Below are 21,214 nucleotides of genomic sequence, written 5' to 3'. Positions count from 1 at the left end.
AAATAATGAAACAGTATTCTGCCCAAAAAGGAAGAAAAATTTGACACATGCTAAAACGTGGATTTATCTTTAGGACATTTTGTTAAATGAAGTAAGCCATTCATGAAAAGACAAATACTGTAGTTCATAATATCACTTATATGAGTTATATACCAGCAATAAAACTCAGATATAGAAAGTAGAATGGTGGCTGCCAAGGGTAGGAGGAAAAAGAAATAGGAACAGTTGTTTAGAATTTGATTTTTTTTTTTTTTTTGACGGGCAGAGTGGATAGTGAGAGACAGAGAGAAGGTCTTCCTCTGCCATTGGTTCACCCTCCAATGGCCGCCGCGGCCGGCATGCTGCAACTGGCGCACTGCGCTGATCCAAAGGCAGGAGCCAGGTGCTTATCCTGGTCTCCCATGGGGTGCAGGGCCCAAACACTTGGGCCATCCTCCACTGCACTTCCAGGCCACATCAGAGAGCTGGCCTGGAAGAGGGGTAACTGGGACAGAATCCGGCGCCCAGACCGGGACTAGAACCCGGTGTGCTGGCCGCAGGCGGAGGATTAGCCTATTGAGCCGCAGCACCGGCCTAGAATTTGATTTTTTTAAAATTTATTTTTTTAAATACATTTATTTATTTATTTGAAAGTCAGAGTTAACACAGAGAGAGAAGGAGAGGCAGAGAGAGAGAGAGAGGTCTTCCATCCGCTGGTTCACTCTCCAATTGGCTGCAATGGGCAGGAGCTGTGCCGATTTGAAGCCAGGAGCCAGGGGCTTCTTTCATGTCATCCACACGGGTGCAGGGGCCCTAGGACTTGGGCCATCTTTTCCAGGCCATAGCAGAGAGCTTGACTGGAAGTGGAGCAACCGGGACTTGAACTGGCACCCATATCTGATGTTGGCACTGCAAGTGATTGCTTTACCGGCTATACCACAGTTCTGGGCCCTAGAATTTCTGCTTTAATAATACTAAAAACTCTGGAGATTGATTGTAAAAAATGTGACTATGCCTACCACTACTGATTTGTACAGTTTAATATATTTTTTTGAAGATGTATTCATTTAAAAGGTAGAGCTACAGAGAAAGAAATCCTTGAGATAGAGTTAGAGATAGAGATGCAGAGAGAGAGAGAGAAAGAAATCTTGCCTCTGCTTGTTCACTGCCAAACTGGTCACAATGGCCAGGAACAGGTAAAGTCAAAGCCAGGAGCCATCAACTTCCTTCAGGTCACCCATATGGGTGCCAGGGGCCCAACTACTTGGGTCATTCACTGCTATTCTTAGGCCATTAGCAAGGAGCTGGACTGGAAGTGATACAACCAGTACATGAACCAGCACTCAAATGGTATGCTGGTATTGCAGGTGGTGACTTAACCCATTGTGCCACACTCTAACCTATTAAGTACAAATATTTTAATTCTGTGTACATTTCAATGACATGTTATTTACATCAAAGTTATAAGTGATACATTTACTGTTCAATTTAAGCTATTAGAGGCAACATACATATAGAATAATGATACAACAGGTTTAAATAGTTAGGAATGCAAATTTCATGGGTACTTAAAAATATTTCTGGGGTAGGCGCTGTGGCATAGCGGGTAGAGCTGCCGCCTGTAGTGCCGGCAACCCATATGGGCACCGTTTTGAGTCCTGGCTGCTCCACTTACTATCCAGCTCTCTGCTGTGGTCTGGGAAAGCAGTGGAAGATGGCGCAAGCCTTTGGGTCCCTGCACCCAAATGGGGGACAAAGAGGAAGCTCCTGGCTCCTGGCTTCGGATTGGTGCAGCTCCGGCCGTTGTAGCCAATTGGGGAGTGAACCAGCGAATGGAAGACCTCTCTGCCTCTACCTCTCCTTCTCTCTCTGTGTAACTCTGACTTTTAAGTAAAATAAATAAATCTTAAAAAAAAATATATATTTCCTAGACAGATTCAGAAAGCAATAAAAAGTCCAATATAAGGGGTAATTTATAAACAACTACTGTATTTTCCAAAAATTTCAAAATTATGGGAGATATGGACTAGATCTGTGGTCCCTGGCTCAGACTTGAGCCACTTATGGCTGTTTACTGATATTTAGGGAGTAAACAGTGAAGATCTGCCTTATCTCTGTGTCTCTTTCTGTGCCTTTCAAATAAAACACTGAAACCAAAAAACAGCATTAAAAAGAGTACAGCCATGTAAGTCTGGTATAATAAAAGAAATTAAAAAGGGTAAATGAGTTTGCATGATTAATGTTGCTGCTCATTAAGTCAATGTCCAATTTGAATTAATTGAATAATTTCTACTTAGGATCAGTGTTTAGCTGTGAACATTTTCAAGGAAGTGAAGAAAACTCTGGCATACCCTGACTGAACTCACTAAAGTGGGTTATAATGTTGATGTAACAGGAATGCTACATATGCAGCAGGAAAATTGTTAGAAATGATTTACAAAACTTGTGAAATATGTCGGTCTTATTTGTTTGATATGTAGAGTTATCAATGAAAGGAAGAAACAGAGAAAAAGATCTTGCAACTGCTGGTTCACTCTCTAAATGGCTGCAATGGCCAAAGCCATGCAAGGCTGAAAAGGAGACAAGATTCCATTCGGTTTCCCAATGTGGAGAGGCAGAGTTCCAAGGACATGAACTGTCTTCTGTTTCTTTGCTGAATACAGTAGTGGCAAATGGTGCAGACTCAAACTGGCATGTAAACTGGGTGCTGGCATTGCAGATAGTGGTTTATTCTGCTGAGCCAAAACACTAGTCCCAGTTAATGGTAAAATTTATCAGCAGGTATAAAATATTTGTATCATGTAGGCACAATAAGAAAACTTTATTTATTTAAGTAACCTTCAGTTTCATGATTCATTGTTAGAAATCGGATCTAGATACCTTGACTAGCTGTTCCACAGATATTCAGTGTCTAGCCGTGCTCAAGTTTTATTGTGACTTAAGAGGCTCCTGACCAAGAATAAAAGCTTTTAGAAATAATAACAACTGTTCTGTTGTGAATAAATTCTGAACGTTTCTGGAACTTAGCTTTGGCTGAAACCTTATGCTTCTGAATAAATTCAAGCTACAATTATAATTTTTTTATAATTATATAAAATAGTGTTGAAATATAAGTATAGCAGCAGTATAGTCTTTTACTTAATTAAAGATGTATGAATCAACTATTGTTGAGCAGGATAAATGTCCCATTTCTTTCATTAGTTAAAACAAGAGATGAAATCATCAACTTCTGGGGCCAGTGCTGTGGTGTAGAGGGTAAAGCCTCTGCCTGTGGCACTGGCATCCAACATGTACACAAGTTCAAGACTGTGCTGCTCCACAGTTAACGTGCCGGAGAAAGCGGTAGGAAGTTGGCCCAAGTGCTTGGACACTTGAACCCACATGGGAGACCTGGAAAGCTCCTGGCTCCTGACTGGCCCAGCTCTATCTGTTGTGAACCAGCATGTGGAATAATAGCTCACTCTGTCTCTGTAACTCCGCCTTTCAAATAAATACATAAATCTTTAAATAAATTAAATTGCCAATTTATACACAATTATACAACATACAGTATTTTCTAAATTCAATTTATAGTCCCTATAGCATTTTCCAGTTTTTTTAAGAACAAAGATCTCTAATGCTCAAAATACTATTTTGATGCCATCAAATTCCTAGGAAACACTGAGGAAACCTTGCAAGACAATAGTATAGGCTAAGACTTTTTGGAAAAAATCAGAAGCACAGGCAAACAAAATCAAAATTGACAAATGGATTGCTTCAGGCTGAGAAGCTTGTGCACTGGAAAAGAAACATTCAGCAAAGTGAAGAGGCAACTGACAGAATGGGAGAAAGTATCTGTAAATCATGCAACTTATGGATAAAGCATTAATGTCCATAATCCATAAGCAGCTCAAGAAACTCAACAACAACAACAAAAATCTAATTAGGAAATGTCAAAGGACTTGAAAGGGATTTTGGAAGAGAAAAAATTTAAATGGCCTACAGACACAATAAAAAAATGCTCAGATCACCAGTCATCAGGGAATTGCAAATTACACAATGAGATTTCACCTCATCCAAGTTAGCATGGTTCTCATACAGAAATCAACAAACAACCAATGCTAGCAAGCATGTTGGAAAAAAGGTACCCTAATCTATCACTGGCAGGAATATAAACTGGTGCAGCCATTGTGGAAGGCAGTATGAAGACACTTCAGAAATCTGAAACTAAATTTTCCATATGACCTAGCAAATTGCGCTCCAGGGAATTTACCTACAAGTTCATTGCAGCTCAATTCACAACAGCTAAGCTATGGAATCAACCCAGATGTCTATCAGCTGTTGACTAGATAAAGAAACTTTGCAATATACACACTATGAAATACTTCGCAGCCATAAAAAGAATGAAATTCTGCCTTTTACAATAAAACAGATGCTACTGGAAACCATTATACTTAGTGAAATTAGCCTGTCCCCAAAAGACAACATATGTTTTCCATGATTTGTGGTACCTAATAGAGTATCTAGAATGTAATGTATAGGAGTGAAATGGACATTTTGAGATTCCATGATTGTTTACAGTTCCTTTCTCTATGTTTGATGAATAGTGCTTTTTTCCCTCATACTATTTGTTGAACTTTTCATTTACTATAGGGTTAAGTATAAAGTAAACTGAAAATAGACCTTTATAAAAATTAAGAGTGGGAATAGGAGAAGAGAAAGAAGGGTGGGAGCAAGGGTAGGAGGGAGTGTATGGTGGAAAAATCACTATCTTCCTAATTCTGCATATATGGAATGCACAAAATTTGTATACGTTCAATAAAATGAAAAAAAAAATAAATGTTTTCCTTCATTATGTAAGTATGAAAGCATACCCTTGATGCTACCTGTTGAGCAATGAAACCTGATACTGAGTTTTATAATACCTGCTCACAAAAATATCACTTGAAAAAGTTATACAGAGTTAAAACTTCAATAGTGTTAGCACATTTAATCATGGAAACATATAAATTATTACTTTTTTGAACTGGTTTACAAGAAAATAAATTTCCAATAGAAAAAAACCTTAAAATTCATGAAGTAAAAATAGGGCTCTAAAGAAATAAGAATGAATTCTTGAAGAGGTTACAAGAATGCTAGACAGATCAACGTCAATGCCCAAAACTATAAAAAAAGAATGACAGAACAGAACAAATATTTTCAAAAGCACAGACAACTAATCCCTCTTAAAAAATGAAAATCTTGTATTCTCTATATTTTAGAAGGGCATGGTTCAGCAAAATCAATGAAAGTCTCGAGATCAAAAAGCATCAAAAGACTGACCACATACAAGTAAGAGTCCCCAGAATGTGAACTTTGTTGAAGAGAACCATCAGACTAGAGTAGCATGAGGCAATACACCAAAAGAATAAAATGTAACACATCTAATCATTAGGAAAACTACAGTAAGGGGGCTGATGTTGTCGTGTAGAGGGCAGAGCCTCAGCCTGTGGCACTAGCACCTATATGGGTGTCGGTTTGAGTCCCAGTTATGAAGTGCCAGTGAGCCATGGCCTGACTAGAGTCACTCCATTTTCTCTGAGTACTAAGCAATACCACAACCACTATCTACTTAAAAACTCATCTTGTAAGAATGTTATCTGTAAGGTTTATTTACAGTAAGTGCTGGGAAATATGTTCAATGCCCCCTGAGATAAGTGTAACCTTGCTATTCTAGCTGCTGCAACAAATCCTTAGCATTGTAATTGTTGCTATAAGATGTGGTTTTTATCTTTATAAGCTTACTCCTGAGGTCAAAAAAGAGATGCCAGATTTAGAGAGCATAAGACCTAGTGCAGTCTCTGGCTTTCAGCAATAAAGACTCCATAATTCAGCTCTGAGTCTTTGGTGTGTTTTATGTAACTTGTTGTCCCTAGAAACAGCTGCTCTACTTCAGATCCAGCTTCCTGCTGGTGGCCTGGGAAGGCAGTGGAAGATGGCTCAACTTCTTGGTCTCTTGCACCCACATGGAAGACCCAGGCTCCTGGCTTTGAATTGGCACAGTTCTGTCCACTGCCTGCCATTTGTGGTGTGAACCAGCAGATGGAGGAACTTTCTTCTCCCTCTCTCTGAAAGTATACCTCTCAAATAAATAATAAAATCTTAAGAGAATAAAAAAGGGAAAAATATAGTAAGCTGATATTTAGAGAAGATGGGAAGATTTAGTAGTATAATAGAAATCAAAGTGACATGGAATGGAAAATTTTAAAATCTAGTATAATCAGGTGTAATGAGATTAAAATACACTCATATTCTTAAAATGTGAAAAATCAAGAGATTGAAGTGAAAATTATGAAATGATCAAGAAGGAGTGTGCAAAATATACATTTTCATTTGTATAGAAGTAATTCAATCTGTAGGTCTAAACTTGAGAAAAATAACACTACAAACATACTGTTTACCAACATAATGGCACAGGCAGTAATAGAAGCTAAATGTGGAAAGTGGTTTTTCTTTGAAATAGAAATGACAGATGAGTCTAGGTGAAGCAAGAACCTTACTTTAATAATAATATTTACATTAGTTCACTTAAAATTACATATTTCTAAATTATTTTTCTCATCCATGGAGAACTTTTCATCAGTAATATTGTGGAAGATACACAGAGTATTCCACAAAAGGTATTTGATTTTAAAATAGAATTTGTTAACATTCCTTTTCCATTAGCATTCTTTCTTTGTAGTAGGTTATGGGAGTAGATAATATTTTTACCTGGTGGCATAATTTTCATAAGTAGTCTCGCCCCATCCCTAAGAGGTGGCATATTCAGGCTGCTACCTAAGTCTGCAACTTTCCAAAGGAAAGAGATATATCTCGGATGCAATGACATTATCTAGAATATAGAAGGTACAAAACATTTACTGTTAATTAACTCCAAAAGAGTATTCTCTTAACTAAGCTCCCATCTTGTGTTTATTCCCCAAGTGCTTTGATGGCTGGGTCTGGAGTGAAGAAGCCAATGCTCAGAACCAGGAACTGAAATCCAATTCTCCCATGAGGGTGGTGGGAATCCAGTTACTTAAAGTTCACATCTGCTGTTTCCTAGTGTTTGTAATGGCAATATGCTCAAGTCAGGAGCTCAAGCTAAGAATCAACCCTAGGCACTGTGATACAGATGCCTCCAACTTAATTGTTATGGTAAATGGCCACAATAGCATAACCATAATTCTTAACAGGGTAAAGGCAAGAAAAGCCAAGATAGGATATGAGAAATATACTTTTACTTAAATAGTTCTAAAAGAATGACTGGTAATACAGTATTATTTTCCAGTTATGTAATATTATAATTAAACTGTGACATTAATTCTAGGTAATTTATTGTAAATTCAAACAATTAGGTAACCCAATCTAGAAGTTCAAGTTTATTGCAGAATTATCTGACACTTAGTCTTATCTCTTAAATTTTATACTTCTTGGCAAAAGAAATATTCATTTCATCACATTCTAAAGGAATATAAAACTACCATAAAGGAGTTACTTACAACACCAGGCAAACAACTTTCCACTTCTGTACCGGGACCATCAGTGTAGCGATTACAATGGTTTTCAGGTGATCCATTTGAAGAATCAGAAGAACTATCAGGGCTTGAAAGTATGCTTGAATTTATTTCTATAAGTTTGGCTGTAATTAGCTGAAAAAGATAATGTAATTAGCAGTAAAAAAATGGGAAAACACATACAAAATATAGAAATTAGATACATCAAAATGGTGAAATGTTTTAATTTTAGAATTACTGTCCAATGCAACCACTTAGTTGTCTCTTTAGGGCCTATAAGAGAATTGTTCCAAGACTATCTCACAGATAATGAAATTCTATGACTGATATAGTTGCTTACATAAAATTGTACAGTAGTATTCGTACTAGAACCTACACACAAAATCCTGTATACATCAAGTCATATTCAATTGCTTATATCACCTAATGTACCATGTTATATAAAGAGCTGTCATACTGCTTTGTTGAGAAACTTAAGAAAAAAAGGCTCAACACAAGCACAATTTTTTCACGTATTTTTGATATAAGGTTAGTTGAATCTAGAGAGTCTTACCAAGTTGTATTGCCTCCATTATATTTAAAGTTCTGTATCCCCTATCCTATATGGAATTCTAACCAAATATCAACACAGAAAAACACACATAAGACATTTGAATTCTGGTGAATATTTGAAAATCATATGTACTTACTGATTTATCTTTTAAGTTTAACTGTGCAATTGGCTTTCTGTCATCTTCAGAACCTATCAATTCACCACCCACAGAGAGTTCAATATTTTTATGGGCTATGTTGGCTTTAATATGACTGAGAATACGACGACGTATTGAGCCAATTGTATCATTTGTATGAGACAATATGTCCAAGTCATCAACTTGTTTGCCCTGGTTTGGAAACCGAACTGTAAGAGACAGGTGTTTGCCATGGAAGGCTCTGGGAAAAAAATTTAAAAAAAAGGAGAGGAGAGCAGGGGAGGGGAGGAAAGAGAAGAGGGAAAAGAAGAGGAGAGGAGTTGGGGGAGAGAAGGGGAAGAGAGGGGGAAAAAATGAGAAAAAAATGTACAATCATACTGAGTACACTGCCATCAAAATAAAGCTAGAAATTCAAAATTTTGTATTTCAGAAAAGGGTAATAGTTGCAATATTTGTTTTGCTTTTTAGGACCTGAGGACCACATTATACTTCTTCTAAACATCATAATAATATTAAGAGAGATACAGTAAATGATATTCCACACTATCAATCTGGTCTCTATGCCCAGAACAAAAGGTTACCATTTATAAATTACACCAAGTATGCATGAATAAATACTTCAGCTACTTTTCTGAAAGATTTATTTATTTAGAAGAGTTACAGGGGAAGAGACAGAAAGAGAGAAAAGGAAGAAAAAATCTTCTATCTTCTATCTACTCCCCACATAGCTCAACAGCTAGGGCTGGGCCAGGCCAAAGGTGGGAGCCATGAGCCAAGTCACGAGCCAGGAGCTTCATCTGAGTCTCCCATGTGGGTAGCAGAGGCCCAAATACTTGTGACATCCTCTGTTGCTCTTCCAAGGACATAAACAATCAGATTAGAAGTGGAGAAGCTGGGATTTGAACTGGCACCCAAATGATATATATGCTGGCCATACTTAATGCCAGCTCCAAGAATTTTCCATTAACAGTGTAAATGTATTACATTAAAATAAAGAGTGCATATTGTGGTATACCGGGTTAAACCACCATTTGCAACACTGGTATCCAATATTGGAGTGCCAGTTCCACATACTAGCAACTCCACTTCCAATCCAATTCCTTATAATGTGCCTGGAAAGGCAGCAGATGATGGCCCAAGAGCTTGGGACCCTGTTATCCATGTGGTAGACCAGGATGGAGGCTCTAGAATATAGCCTGGTCTAGTTATGGTTATTGTGGCAATTTGGGAGTGAACAATGGGACAAAGATTTTTCACTCTCCGTCTCTGTCACTCTGTTTTTCCAATAAATAAGTATATTTTAAAATCCAAATCAACAGGCTGGCACTGTGATGAAGAGGATAAAGCAGCTACCTGCAGTGCCAGCATCCTATCTGGGTGCCGGTTCAAGTCCTGGCTGCTCCACTTCTGATCTAGCTGTCTTCTATGGCCTGGGAAAGCGGTGAAAGACAGCCCAGGTCCTTAGATCCCTGTTCCCTCTGTGTAAGACTTAGAAGAAGCTCCAGGCTCTTGGCTTCAGCCCAGCCCTGCTCTGGCTGTTGTGATCTCTCTGTCTCCCTCTCTGCCTCTGTGACTCTTTCAGATAAATAAATAAATCTTTTAAAAAAAGTAAACCTAAATCAAAGCAAACCAAACCAAAATGAAAAAAACAAAACAAAACAAAACAAAAACAGCTGCAAAATATTGGTGACAAACTTAATGGGAGGTAACAAATTTGAAAAAGTAAAATATAAAAGAAAAACTATAGTTAATAAGTAAGAATGCTACTAAAATACAAATGGAATAAAACGTATCATGTTATAAAATGCCTGCTTTTAAAAATATACACATAATATTTTTAAAGGGTGAAACATAAAGATCTAAAAATGAAATTTTCCCTAATATTCACTTCTACCTATATCATTTCTTTTTTTTTTTTTTGATTTTTTTTAAGATTTTATTTTATTTTATTTTATTTTTTAATTTTTGACAGGCAGAGTGGACAGTAGAGGGAGACAGAGAGAAAGGTCTTCCTTTTTGCCATTGGTTCACCCTCCAATGGCCGCCGCGGTAGGCGCGCTGCGGCCGGCGCACCGCGCTGATCCGATGGCAGGAGCCAGGTGCTTCTCCTGGTCTCCCATGTGGGTGCAGGGCCCAAGGACTTGGGCCATCCTCCACTGCACTCCCTGGCCACAGCAGAGAGCTGGCCTGGAAGAGGGGCAACCGGGACAGGATCGGTGCCCCGACCGGGACTAGAACCCAGTGTGCTGGCGCCGCAAGGTGGAGGATTAGCCTACTGAGCCACGGTGCCGGCCTCAAGATTTTATTTTATTTATTTGAGAGGTAGAGACAGGGAGAAGGCAGAGATGGAGAGAAAGGTCCTTCATGTGCTGGTTCACTCCCCAGGTGGATGCCAATGGCTGCAGCTGAGCCAATCAGATCCAAAGCCAGGAGACAGGAGCTTCTTCCAGGTCTCCTACGCTGGTGCAGTGGTCCACATACTTAGGCCATCTTCTACTGCTTTCCCAGGCAATAGCAGAGAGCTGGATTGGAAGTGGAGCAGCCAAGACATGAACAGTGTCCATAGGGGATTCCAGTGCTGCAGGCGGAAAATCAGTTCACTGGCCCCAAATCATTAGTTTTTAAAGCATATAATAAATGAAAGTTTACATTAGATAAATTTGTTACAAACCTTGACATAGGTAGAATCATTCTTTCTTCATGATAATCACTGTCACATTCATTTATGTACTCTCTCAAAACAGTTAACACTCGAACCATTTGGATGACTTCTTGCTTTGCACAGTTAATACTGTCTTTTTCACTGTCCGAAATATACAATGTTTCATATGATGTTTTCAGACGATCAAAGCAAGATTGAATAAAGTCTTCATGGATAACCACCTGAAAATAATGCACCAAAGAGGAGTTAAAGCTGCTAATAAACAAAACTCAAATATGCATTAATCCAATCAAACAATAAAATTGCAATTTAAAGTAATTCAAGCATAATCCAATTAAACCAGTAATAAAAGTTTCAAAAATGAAGCTCAAAAGAAGGTAAGCAAATTCAAAGCAATTACTTTTTTAAACTTTTATTTAATAAATATAAATTTCCAAAGTACAACTTTTGGATTACAGCGGCTTTTTCCCCCCAGTAACTTCCCCCCCGCCTGCAACTCTCTGATCTCCCACTCCCTCTCCCATCCCATTCACATCAAGATTCATTTTTAATTTTCTTTATATACAGAAGATCAATTTAGTATATTATTATGTAAAGATTTCAACAGTTTGCACCCACACAGAAACACAAAGTGTAAAAGTACTGTTTGAGTACTAGTTATACCATTGATTCACATTGTACAACACATTGAGGACAGAGATCCTACAGGGGGAGTAAGTGCACAGTGACTCCTGTTGTTGATTTAACAGTTGACACTCTTACTTATGATGTCAGTAATCACCAGAGGCTCTTGTCATGAGTTGCCAAGGCTGTGGAAGCCTTTTGAGTTCGCCAACTCTGATCTTATTTAGACAATACCATAGTCAAAGTGGAAGTTCTCTCCTCCCTTCAGAAAAAGGTACCTCCTCCTTTGATGGCCCATTCTTTCCACTGGGATCTCACTTGGAGAGATTTTTCATTTTTGCCAGAGTGTCTTGGCTTTCCATGCCTAAAATACTCTCACAGCTCTTCAGCCAGATCCGAAAGCCTTAAGGGCTGATTCTAAGGCCAGAGTGATCAAAACAATTACTTTGGATAAACAATTACCATGGATAAAGTATCAAAGTTAAATTTTGGCAGTTACAAAACAGAATCATCACTACTTTCTTAAAAATAATCCTACGTACACTATGCCTGTTCTGCCATTTTACTTGGAAAATATGTTATTTGATTTTGATTGTACAGAGATTCAGTTAAGGGAGTTTGCTTTGAGGTTCAGGTGAGATGCTGGACTTCAGACTTCATCAGATTGAGTTAAAACTGGGACTTCTGGGAATGGAATTTGTATGTTTTAAAAGAAAATATGAGTTCTGGACAGTCAGAAGCAGCATATTATGGACCGCACAGGACCTGGCTCCCCAAACTCACGTGGACCTCTAACCCCCAAAGTTCTATGTTGATGATTAATGGAAGAATGCTAATGGTTGATGTATTAGAGTGAAGGCTTACTGTGATTTTCGTGGCTCAAAGTGAGCCTTTATTGAAGTGATTGGTCTGGATTAGATTGCTAGAGTGGAGTCTTCACCAAATCATGATGGCATCATCAGAAAAGACCACAAGAAAAAGGTAGAGTGCTCCCTGTGTCTCTGTTCTCTTATTATGCGATTGCCTCTCTGCACAAACTCCACCATTGACAGCCTCCATAAATACCAATCTTGGACTGTAAATATCCCATCTGCTGAAATGTACTTTCTTCCCACTTAAGTGATTCCTCTAAAAAATCTGGCTAAAAGAAAAACTAATACAAAACCCAAATATCTAAAAATAATTATTAATCATCCACTTTGCAAAGGACAAGTATGAATTAAGTATTCAGACAACGTTTTCTAAAGAGTTAAAGTTAACTTGTATTGAATTCTAAATTTAAAAGTATAGTACACCTAGCACAAGATTACTTTAGCCTAACTTAAGCACTTCAGTCCTTACCTGATTCATCTGTAGTCTCGGCCCAAGGTTTGTGTACATCTCTTTAAGAAGATCTATAGCTCTGTTGGCAATATCATCACTGCTCTGCATCACAACCTAGTACCAAAATATTATAGCTTTAATAATATCATTGAGACATAATTCAATTTAGTACTCTCATGCAAATCAAATCTTCACTAATTTTAATATAATCTTCATTGATTTTAACTTTGTTTCAAGTAACAGGCATAAGAAAATTTAAAAATCAAAGAGTAATATAAACTAACCACTATAAAGAACATGAAGCATAAACTACTTTGCAGTTTGCTTACAAATGAAAAGGACACAAAATATTCATATTAGTATTATTTAATTTAACCATCTGGTAGCCAAGAAGTGAGCTTTCAAAGAATAGTTCAGAGGCTGGTGTTATGGCATAGTAGGTCAGGCCACTATCTGAGATGCTGTCATCCCACATGGGTGCCATTGGTTGAGTACTGGCTACTCAACTTCCTATGCAGTTGCCTGCTAAGGTACCTGGGAGAGCAGAGAAGACAGACCTCCACCATCCACAAAGGAGATTTGAATGAAGTTCCAAGCTCCTGGCTTTAGCCTGACCCACTCCTGGCCATTAGGCCATTTGGAGAGTGAACTAGCAGGTGGAATCTCTGTCTTTCAAATAAATAAGTAAATTAAAAAAAAAAAAAAAAAAACCATCCAGCCAACCAAAAAAGGTAGTTCAAACAAGTGTATACTAGTTAACACAATGTAATGTCCCATTACCCCCAGCAATTTCTACACATCTTTATCAACAGTTTAATCAATGGTTTTTAAAATATGTGAAGAATTCTCCAGCTTTATTAGTGTTTTGAGATGACCTCTAAATTCTGAAGAGGCACAATATGGCAACAAGTAAAGGCAAAAATACTCCTTTCTCATTTCTCCTATCAACCAGCTTTGTACTTTGTTTTAATTTATGGGAGATACTGTAGGTTAAAAAAGTTTTAAAAGCCACTTTTTAAAGTGGAACACAACATGAAATATCTTAGCCTAAAATTTGCCCCCAAAATACAATAAATTCCAAAAGTAGCTTCAGCTGATATATTAGATGTTATAGTTTACAAAATGGCAACACACTATCCTTACATTATAAAGATGGAAAAGTTGGGGCTGTGCTGTGGTGTAGCAGGTAAAGCCGCTGCCTGTAGTGCTGGCATCCCACATGTGCACCACTTTCAGTCCCAGCTGCTCCACTTCCAATCCAGCTCTCTGCTTTGGCCTAGGAAAGCAGTACAAAATGGTCCAAGTCTTTGGGCCCTTGCACCCACATGGGAAAACACAGGGGAGGCTCTTGGCTCCTGGCTTCAGATCAGTGCAACTAGGGAGTGAACCAGCAGATGGAAGACTCACTCTCTGATTCTTTCTCTCTCTGTGTAACTCTGACTTTCAAATAAATAAAAAAAATCTTTAAAAAATATTGAAAAGTTATGTTTTTTAAAAAAGTCTTAATTATTTCAGTTACAGAGAGACAGAGAGAGTGATTCCATCCACTGTGTGATTCTCCAAATGGCCACAAGTGCTTAGGCTGGGGCTGTGCCAAAGCTAGAAGCCTGAAACTCCATCCAAGTCTCCCATGGCAGTGAAAGGGACACAAGCTCTTGAGCCACCTTATGCTGCTTTCCTAGATTAGCAGGGAGCTGACAGGGAAGTAGAGTAGCTGGAAACTGAACTGAGGCTCCTAAGAGATGCTGACATCACAGGGGTGTCATAAATGCCAGCTCTGGAAAAGTCAGCTTTCTGTAGTATTTTCTCTCCAATTATTGAAACATATGACAGGGTATACAAAGTCAACATAGTATTAATTCACAATCACTTCCTAATAATAATCCTTCCTTCTGCATTTCATTCATTACAACATTAAAAGTATAACAAAAACTAAAATCTGTTACATAAAAATAGGAGATAGTTACTTCTATGGAAGAAGCAGAGGGAGAAATATGCTAAAGTAGGCAATGATTAGCACACTCTATCTGAAATGAGTGACATGTTCCAGTGACAGGCAGGAAAAAAAGAAAAAAGAAAAAAAAAAGACACCTAAAAATGATTGAAAAAAGATTAATAAATAAGAGACTATAGATAAAGAGATGATTTCTATGACAGGCACAAAAATTATATAAAAAATTCAGGTAAAATTATGATTCTGTAAATAAACTCTTCAGTAACAGTAGTTGCAAAAAGGTTTTCTTTCACTTACCCTCCACAGATAGTCTAATCCTATTAATTCCAAATTGTCCATCATATAGACTCTTCTTTTTGCTATCAGTTTCCCTTCTCGACAATTAACACCTTTGAAGAATCTTTCAAAGCACTTCATTCCATTTTCAGTTAATAGGGAAGGATCAAGCTGAAGCACATTACTTTCAAAGAAATCCTTATTAATATCAGGATCTAAGTCAGGTTCATCTCCCATTAACTTGGAATACCATTTAAAACAGGCTTCACGGTCACAACGATAAACTGCATTCTCTGCTAAGCATTTCCATATTTGTTTAGCCTGGGGAGCACATAGCCAGAGTTGACCATCTTTCAATAAAAACCTTGGGGAAACATAAATCAGCAATTAGGGTCTACCTAATTTTATTCTCAAAAGTCAGTTATTTTCATATGTATGAAATAATAAACATACTTAAAAATATACTTTGGTTAAACCTTTAAGTATTAATTCTTAAAAAAGAACTTATTTAGGCCGGCGCCGTGGCTTAACAGGCTAATCCTCTGCCTTGCGGTGCCGGCACACCGGGTTCTAGTCCCGGTCGGGGCGCCGGATTCTATCCCGGTTGCCCCTCTTCCAGGCCAGCTCTCTGTTATGGCCCTGGAAGGCAGTGGAGGATGGCCCAAGTCCTTGGGCCCTGCACCCGCATGGGAGACCAGGAGAAGCACCTGGCTCCTGGCTTCGGATCAGCGCGATGTGCTGGCCGCAGTGGCCATTGGAGGGTGAACCAACGGCAAAAAGGAAGACCTTTCTCTCTGTCTCTCTCTCTCACTATCCACTCTGCCTGTCAAAAAAAAAAAAAAAAAAAGAACTTATTTATTAATCTGCCTGGAACTATATGCTATATATTCATTTATTTAATAATCATATAGTAGGGAACTACAAAGTGTCAGGAACTTTTTGGAGATGTGACACAAATAATCAAGACTTCTGTCCTGTTTTCAAGAATGTTAAGCCTTTGAAATTATATACTAGTTTACCTCTGTGCTGATATGCCTTAATTAGAAAATGAAATTTTACACTGTTTTCCATAGATGATTCAAAGTTCTTAAGAATTTTACAATTTTTAATATCTGAACATATTGCATTGTATTAGTTTACCATATTAAATAATCTAAATAATTATTTTTTCTATTTCAGTAATCATTAATCTCTTCTGAATATTCACTGATTTCCTCTGAGAGTTTTAGTAGTGGGAATAAAAGATAACAATGAAGAAGTGATTCTTCTCTAATACCTTCACTCAGTGTTTAATTTCTTTCAGCATCCCTAAACCTGCTTAACTTATGACATTTTTAGTTAATTTTCTTCTTTGAGTCTTAACTCTAAATTTCTAATACCTCCTTTATGAGAATGCTGAGCCTGAAACAGCCTTCCCTTTCAGTCCTACATAACTCCTAACCCTAATTTATAAATGTGTAACCTGACATCCAGTAGTATAATTATTTATTTTTAAGAAGACTTAATCATTTGAAAGGCAGAGTTATAAAAAGACACACACACACACACACACAAAAGAGAGAGATATGGAGATATTCCATCTGTTTCCAAATGGCTTCAACAGCCTGGGCTGCACCAGGCCAAAGCCATGAGCCAGGAGCTCTTATCTTCCAATGTGGAAGGTAGGGTCCCAAGTCCTTGGACCATCTTCTGCTGTTTTCTCAACAAGGAACTGGATTAGAAGTAAAGCAGCCTGGCGTTGTGGCTCACTTGGTTAATCCTACACCTACGGAGCTGGCATCCCACATGGGCACCAGGTTCTAGTCCTGGTTGCTCCTCTTCCATCTCACTGCTGCGGCCTGGGAGGACAGTGGAGGATGGCCCAAGTGCTTGGGCCCCTGCACCTGCATGTGAGACCAGGAGAAGCACCTGGCTCCTGGCTTCAGATCAGCGCAGTGCCAGTTGTAGCGGCCATTTGAGGAGTAAACCAACAGAAGGAAGACCTTTCTCTCTCTCTCTCTCTCTCTCTCTCTCACTGTCTACTCTGCCTGTCAAAAAAAAAAAAAAAAAGTAAAGCAGCCAGAACTTCAACTGGCACTCACATGGTATGCCAGTGTCACAGGCAGCAGCTTAACCCACCATGCCACAATGCTCACTCCTTATAGTATGATTAAATATTCTTAGGAGCTCACAAATTGCATCTCCAAGGTAAATGCTTAAAAATTCCCTGGTGTCATATAATAAAGTCTTAAAAAGTTATCAGTTGTATAACTACAAACAAATTATTCTCCCCAACTTGAATCTCAGTTTTTTTGTTTGTTTTTTGACAGGCAGAGTGGATAGTGAGAGAGACAGAGAGGAAGGTCTTCCTTTTTGCCGTTGGTTCACCCTCCAATGGCCGCTGCGGACGGCGCATCTCGCTGATCCGAAGCCAGGAGCCAGGTGCTTCTCCTGGTCTCCCTTGCGGGTGCAGGGCCCAAGGACTTGGGCCATCCTCCACTGCCTTCCCGGGCCATAGCAGAGAGCTGGCCTGGAAGAGGGGCAACCCGGCTAGAGTCCGGCGCCCCAACCGGGACTAGAACCTTGTGTGCCGGCGCCGCAAGGCGGAGGATTAGCCTGTTAAGCCACGGCGCCGGCCGAGTCTCAGTTTTCTTATTAACCAAATGAGAATAACTCCTGCCTCACAAGGTTACCATGATAGTTAAAGCAATTGGCACAAAACCCAATAGCAGGCATTCACTCTTAGCTCCTTTTACTTTTATTGAATTAACACTGCTAAATAGTGTAAAACAGGAACCATGACAGGTTTGCTGATTTTAACCTTTATTAATAAAGGCAGATAAATTCTAACTTACTTCACTGTTAGAATAAACCTAGGGGATATAAAAATATAATCAGTTCTTGAAAAAATTTTTAATATGGGGAGGCAGATCTTTTTATTCTAGGTGGATAAACAGAGGTACTTGAGCCTGATACTTGGATCTTTCTCAAATTCAAATCACTAAAATATTCCTATCTGTTAAGACTAGATATCTTTTCAAAATTATTTAAAAACTAACAGTTTTAGCATTTTTGCTTAAGTTGTAATTCAAATTTTCTATAAAATTTTTTTGTTAAAATACAGTAATTGTAATCTTAAGAAATCTCTCATTATTAAAGTTTTACATACTTGCCATTAAACTATAACATCCCTGAGAAAATTTACTATTGACTTTATTTGGCTTTAACTTCAAATTAAATACTTTTTCCTTATTTTGTCTGATGTTATCATACATGGCTGCATTAACAAAAATATAGTTCCCCAAATATCCCTTTTGTATCTTGCAGCTGAAGTACAAACCTTCTTTAAAGTAAAAATGTTTCACATAAATATTCTAGTCTAAACTTTAAAATGCTATTTCTTCAAATTTTAAAAAAGGGAGTTATGTTCAGCACTAATTTAGGAAATGGTTATTTTGAGAAAAAACATCTAGTATAAGGATGGAATAGCCATCAAAGGCTTAGCAATAGTATCTAGCACTGCATTTCTGAGACCTGTGTTGTGGCGTAGTGTGTAAAGCCACCATCTGCAATGCCAGCATCCAACATGGGCAGCACAGGTTTGGGTCCTGGTTGCTTCACTTCTGATCTAGCTCCCTAATTGGCTGGGAAAGCAGAAGAAGGACCCAGTGTTTGGGACCCTGACTCTTACAAGGGAGACCTAGATAAGGTTCCCTGTACCTGGTTACAGCACAGCCCAGCCTCAGCCACTGTGGATATCTGGGGAGTGAACAACCAGGTTTATTTGGATTTTAAATACATACATAAAAAAATAAAAACAACCTGCAGTTCTTTTCAGTGCCTTAAAAGAGAATACTAATTATTTAAAAACAAACCTAAGAAAGTAAAGTCGTTCTTGGACCTCTTGAACATGACTGTATCTATTTCCAAGTCTCACAGTTTGTGGATCATAGTCTTCATTATCTGCAAATTAACAAAAGTTAATGCATTACACACTAAATTTCAAACCTAAGGTTTTCTTAAAAATTCTCATTTAAATCCTTTTTGTTATATATGCTTTCTGAGTTTTCAAAGTACTCGTCTTGAAACATCTGACTGAACATTCCACAGGCATTTTCAATGCTTTTTCATTTTAATTCCCTTCCCCAACATAAACCTTTTCTTTAAGGTATATAAACTTCATGCATTTCATTCATAAATACAACTTCATGAACACAGTGATTCTTCCCACAGTGCCCATACTCCCACCCCTCTTTTTCCTCACTTTTTTATTCCCATTCTTATTTTTTATTAAGATTTATTTTCATTTATTTTATATTTTTAAATATTTATTTTATTTATTTGAAATACAGAGTTACAGAGAGAAGTAGAAGCAGAGAGAGAGGTCTTCCTTCTGCTGGTTCACTCCCCAGATGGTCACAACAGCCAGATCTGTGCTGGTCCAAACCCAGGGGCCAGGAGCTTCTTCTGGGTCTCCCACGTGGGTTCAGGGGCCCGAGGACTTGGGCCATCTTCTATTGCTATCCAAGGCCATAGCAGAGAGTTGGAGTGGAAGTAGAGCAGCTGGGACTAGAACCAGCTCCCAGATGGGATGCCAGCGCTTCAGGCCAGGGCTTTAACCTGCTGTTCCACAGTGTCAGCCCCAAGATTTATTTTCATTAACTATATACACAAGATTTATTTTGAATGAACTCTATAAGAGTTAAACAGATACTATGGAGAAAGAGTCCCACAGATAGTATGGAGAAAAAAGCTATTCATCAATAGTCAAGACACTGGCTGTTCAAAGTTACCACATCCCTCAACTGTCAATTTCACTCCTGCAGATAACCTTTTAGGAGCTCTGTTAGTTACCAGAGATCAGGGAGAACATTTGTCCCTGTGGGACTGGCTTATTTCACTATGTATGATGTTTTCCAGTTTCATTCATGTTGCAAATAACAGAATTTATTTATTTTTTTTAAAACTGCTATATAGTACTCATACTGTACCTATCCCATGATTTCTTTATCTTCAATTTTTCAGCTGATGGATTTGGTTTGATGTCTTAGCTATTGTGAAATGAGGTGCAATAAACATGGAGGTAGGTAACTCTTTCGTATGCTGATTTCACTTACCTTGGGTAAATTCCCAGGAATAGGATGGCTGGTCATACAGAAGGTCTATATTCAGATTTCTGAAGTATTGCCACACTAACTTCCATAGTGGCTATACAAGTTTAGATTTCCACTAACAGTGGACAAAGTACCTTTTTTCCCACATCCTCATCAGTAATTGATACATACAGTTGATTTCTGTATGAAATCCATTCTAAAAGGGGTGAGGTGAAACCTCATTTTTGCTGACTGGCATTTTCCTGAGCATTTCTTCATGTGTCTGGCCGTTTGAATTTCCTCTTTGGAAAAATGTCACTTAGATCCTCTTTTCATCTCTTAACTGGGTTATTTGTTTTGTTATCTTGTAACTCCCTTTATAAATTGCATAGTTTACAAATACCTTCTCCCAGTCTTCACTTAACTACCAATGTCTTACAGAGCTTCCCTAATGTTCTCTCCTGTATTTGGATGTACCTATACTTGGATATCTCTTTCTTTCTCCATATAAAAAGGTCTTCTAATGAATTCTCTTTCCATACACCTTCAGAAACTCATCTGTTGGGTCATCTGATAGTATCCCATAATTTACAACACTGTTTTTTGGTTTTCTAATTTCTTCTTCTTTTTGATCTGATAGTAAAATTTCCAAAGATATGTCTTTTAAAAGGATATTCTTTCTACTGCCTCACTAAAGCTATAAAGGCTTTCCACTGCATTCCACTGAATTCTTTATTTCTAATATTTCATTTTGATTTCTCTTTAAAATCTCAATAGGAATAATTTTCATTCATGTCATGTACAGATTTCTTTAATTCATGGATCTGCTTCTGATGACTTCTAAGTAATCCTATGGTAAATTTTTTTGAGTTATGGTTCTGGAATTTCTTCACTCTCTTCATCTTCATACAATCTAGTATTGAAGTGTTGTTGTGTTTCTTTGGCAGGATCATGTTTTAGGCATTTGTGGAGATAGTTTTTTTTCCCCAACTTTATCCTTTATCCAGTCTTGGGTAGAGTTAGCCAGTGAGAGAGAGAGAGACAGAGAGAAAGATCTTCGTTCTGAAATGGCCACTACAGCCAGTGCTGCGCTGATCCAAAGCCAGGAGCCAGGTGCTTCC

The 21,214-nt window shown here is 38.1% G+C and overlaps 1 protein-coding gene across 1 annotated transcript in view; it reads right to left on the bottom strand.

The window, feature by feature from the left end:
* Window positions 1-21,214, bottom strand: part of LOC133754013 (probable ubiquitin carboxyl-terminal hydrolase FAF-X) — a gene marked incomplete at its 5' end in the record, with an annotated part of 187,857 nt that overhangs the window by 80,675 nt on the left and 85,968 nt on the right. Inside the window, 7 exons of the mRNA XM_062184644.1 lie at window positions 6,709-6,829; window positions 7,479-7,628; window positions 8,183-8,423; window positions 10,854-11,065; window positions 12,810-12,905; window positions 15,043-15,385; window positions 18,876-18,963. Of these exons, the coding sequence (XP_062040628.1) occupies window positions 6,709-6,829; window positions 7,479-7,628; window positions 8,183-8,423; window positions 10,854-11,065; window positions 12,810-12,905; window positions 15,043-15,385; window positions 18,876-18,963 (1,251 nt within the window). The remainder of the gene's footprint in view (window positions 1-6,708; window positions 6,830-7,478; window positions 7,629-8,182; window positions 8,424-10,853; window positions 11,066-12,809; window positions 12,906-15,042; window positions 15,386-18,875; window positions 18,964-21,214) is intronic.

This window comes from Lepus europaeus, chromosome Y (genome assembly GCF_033115175.1).
Source record: "Lepus europaeus isolate LE1 chromosome Y, mLepTim1.pri, whole genome shotgun sequence".
Taxonomy (NCBI): domain Eukaryota; kingdom Metazoa; phylum Chordata; class Mammalia; order Lagomorpha; family Leporidae; genus Lepus; species Lepus europaeus.
This window is presented reverse-complemented; position numbering and strand designations above follow the sequence as displayed.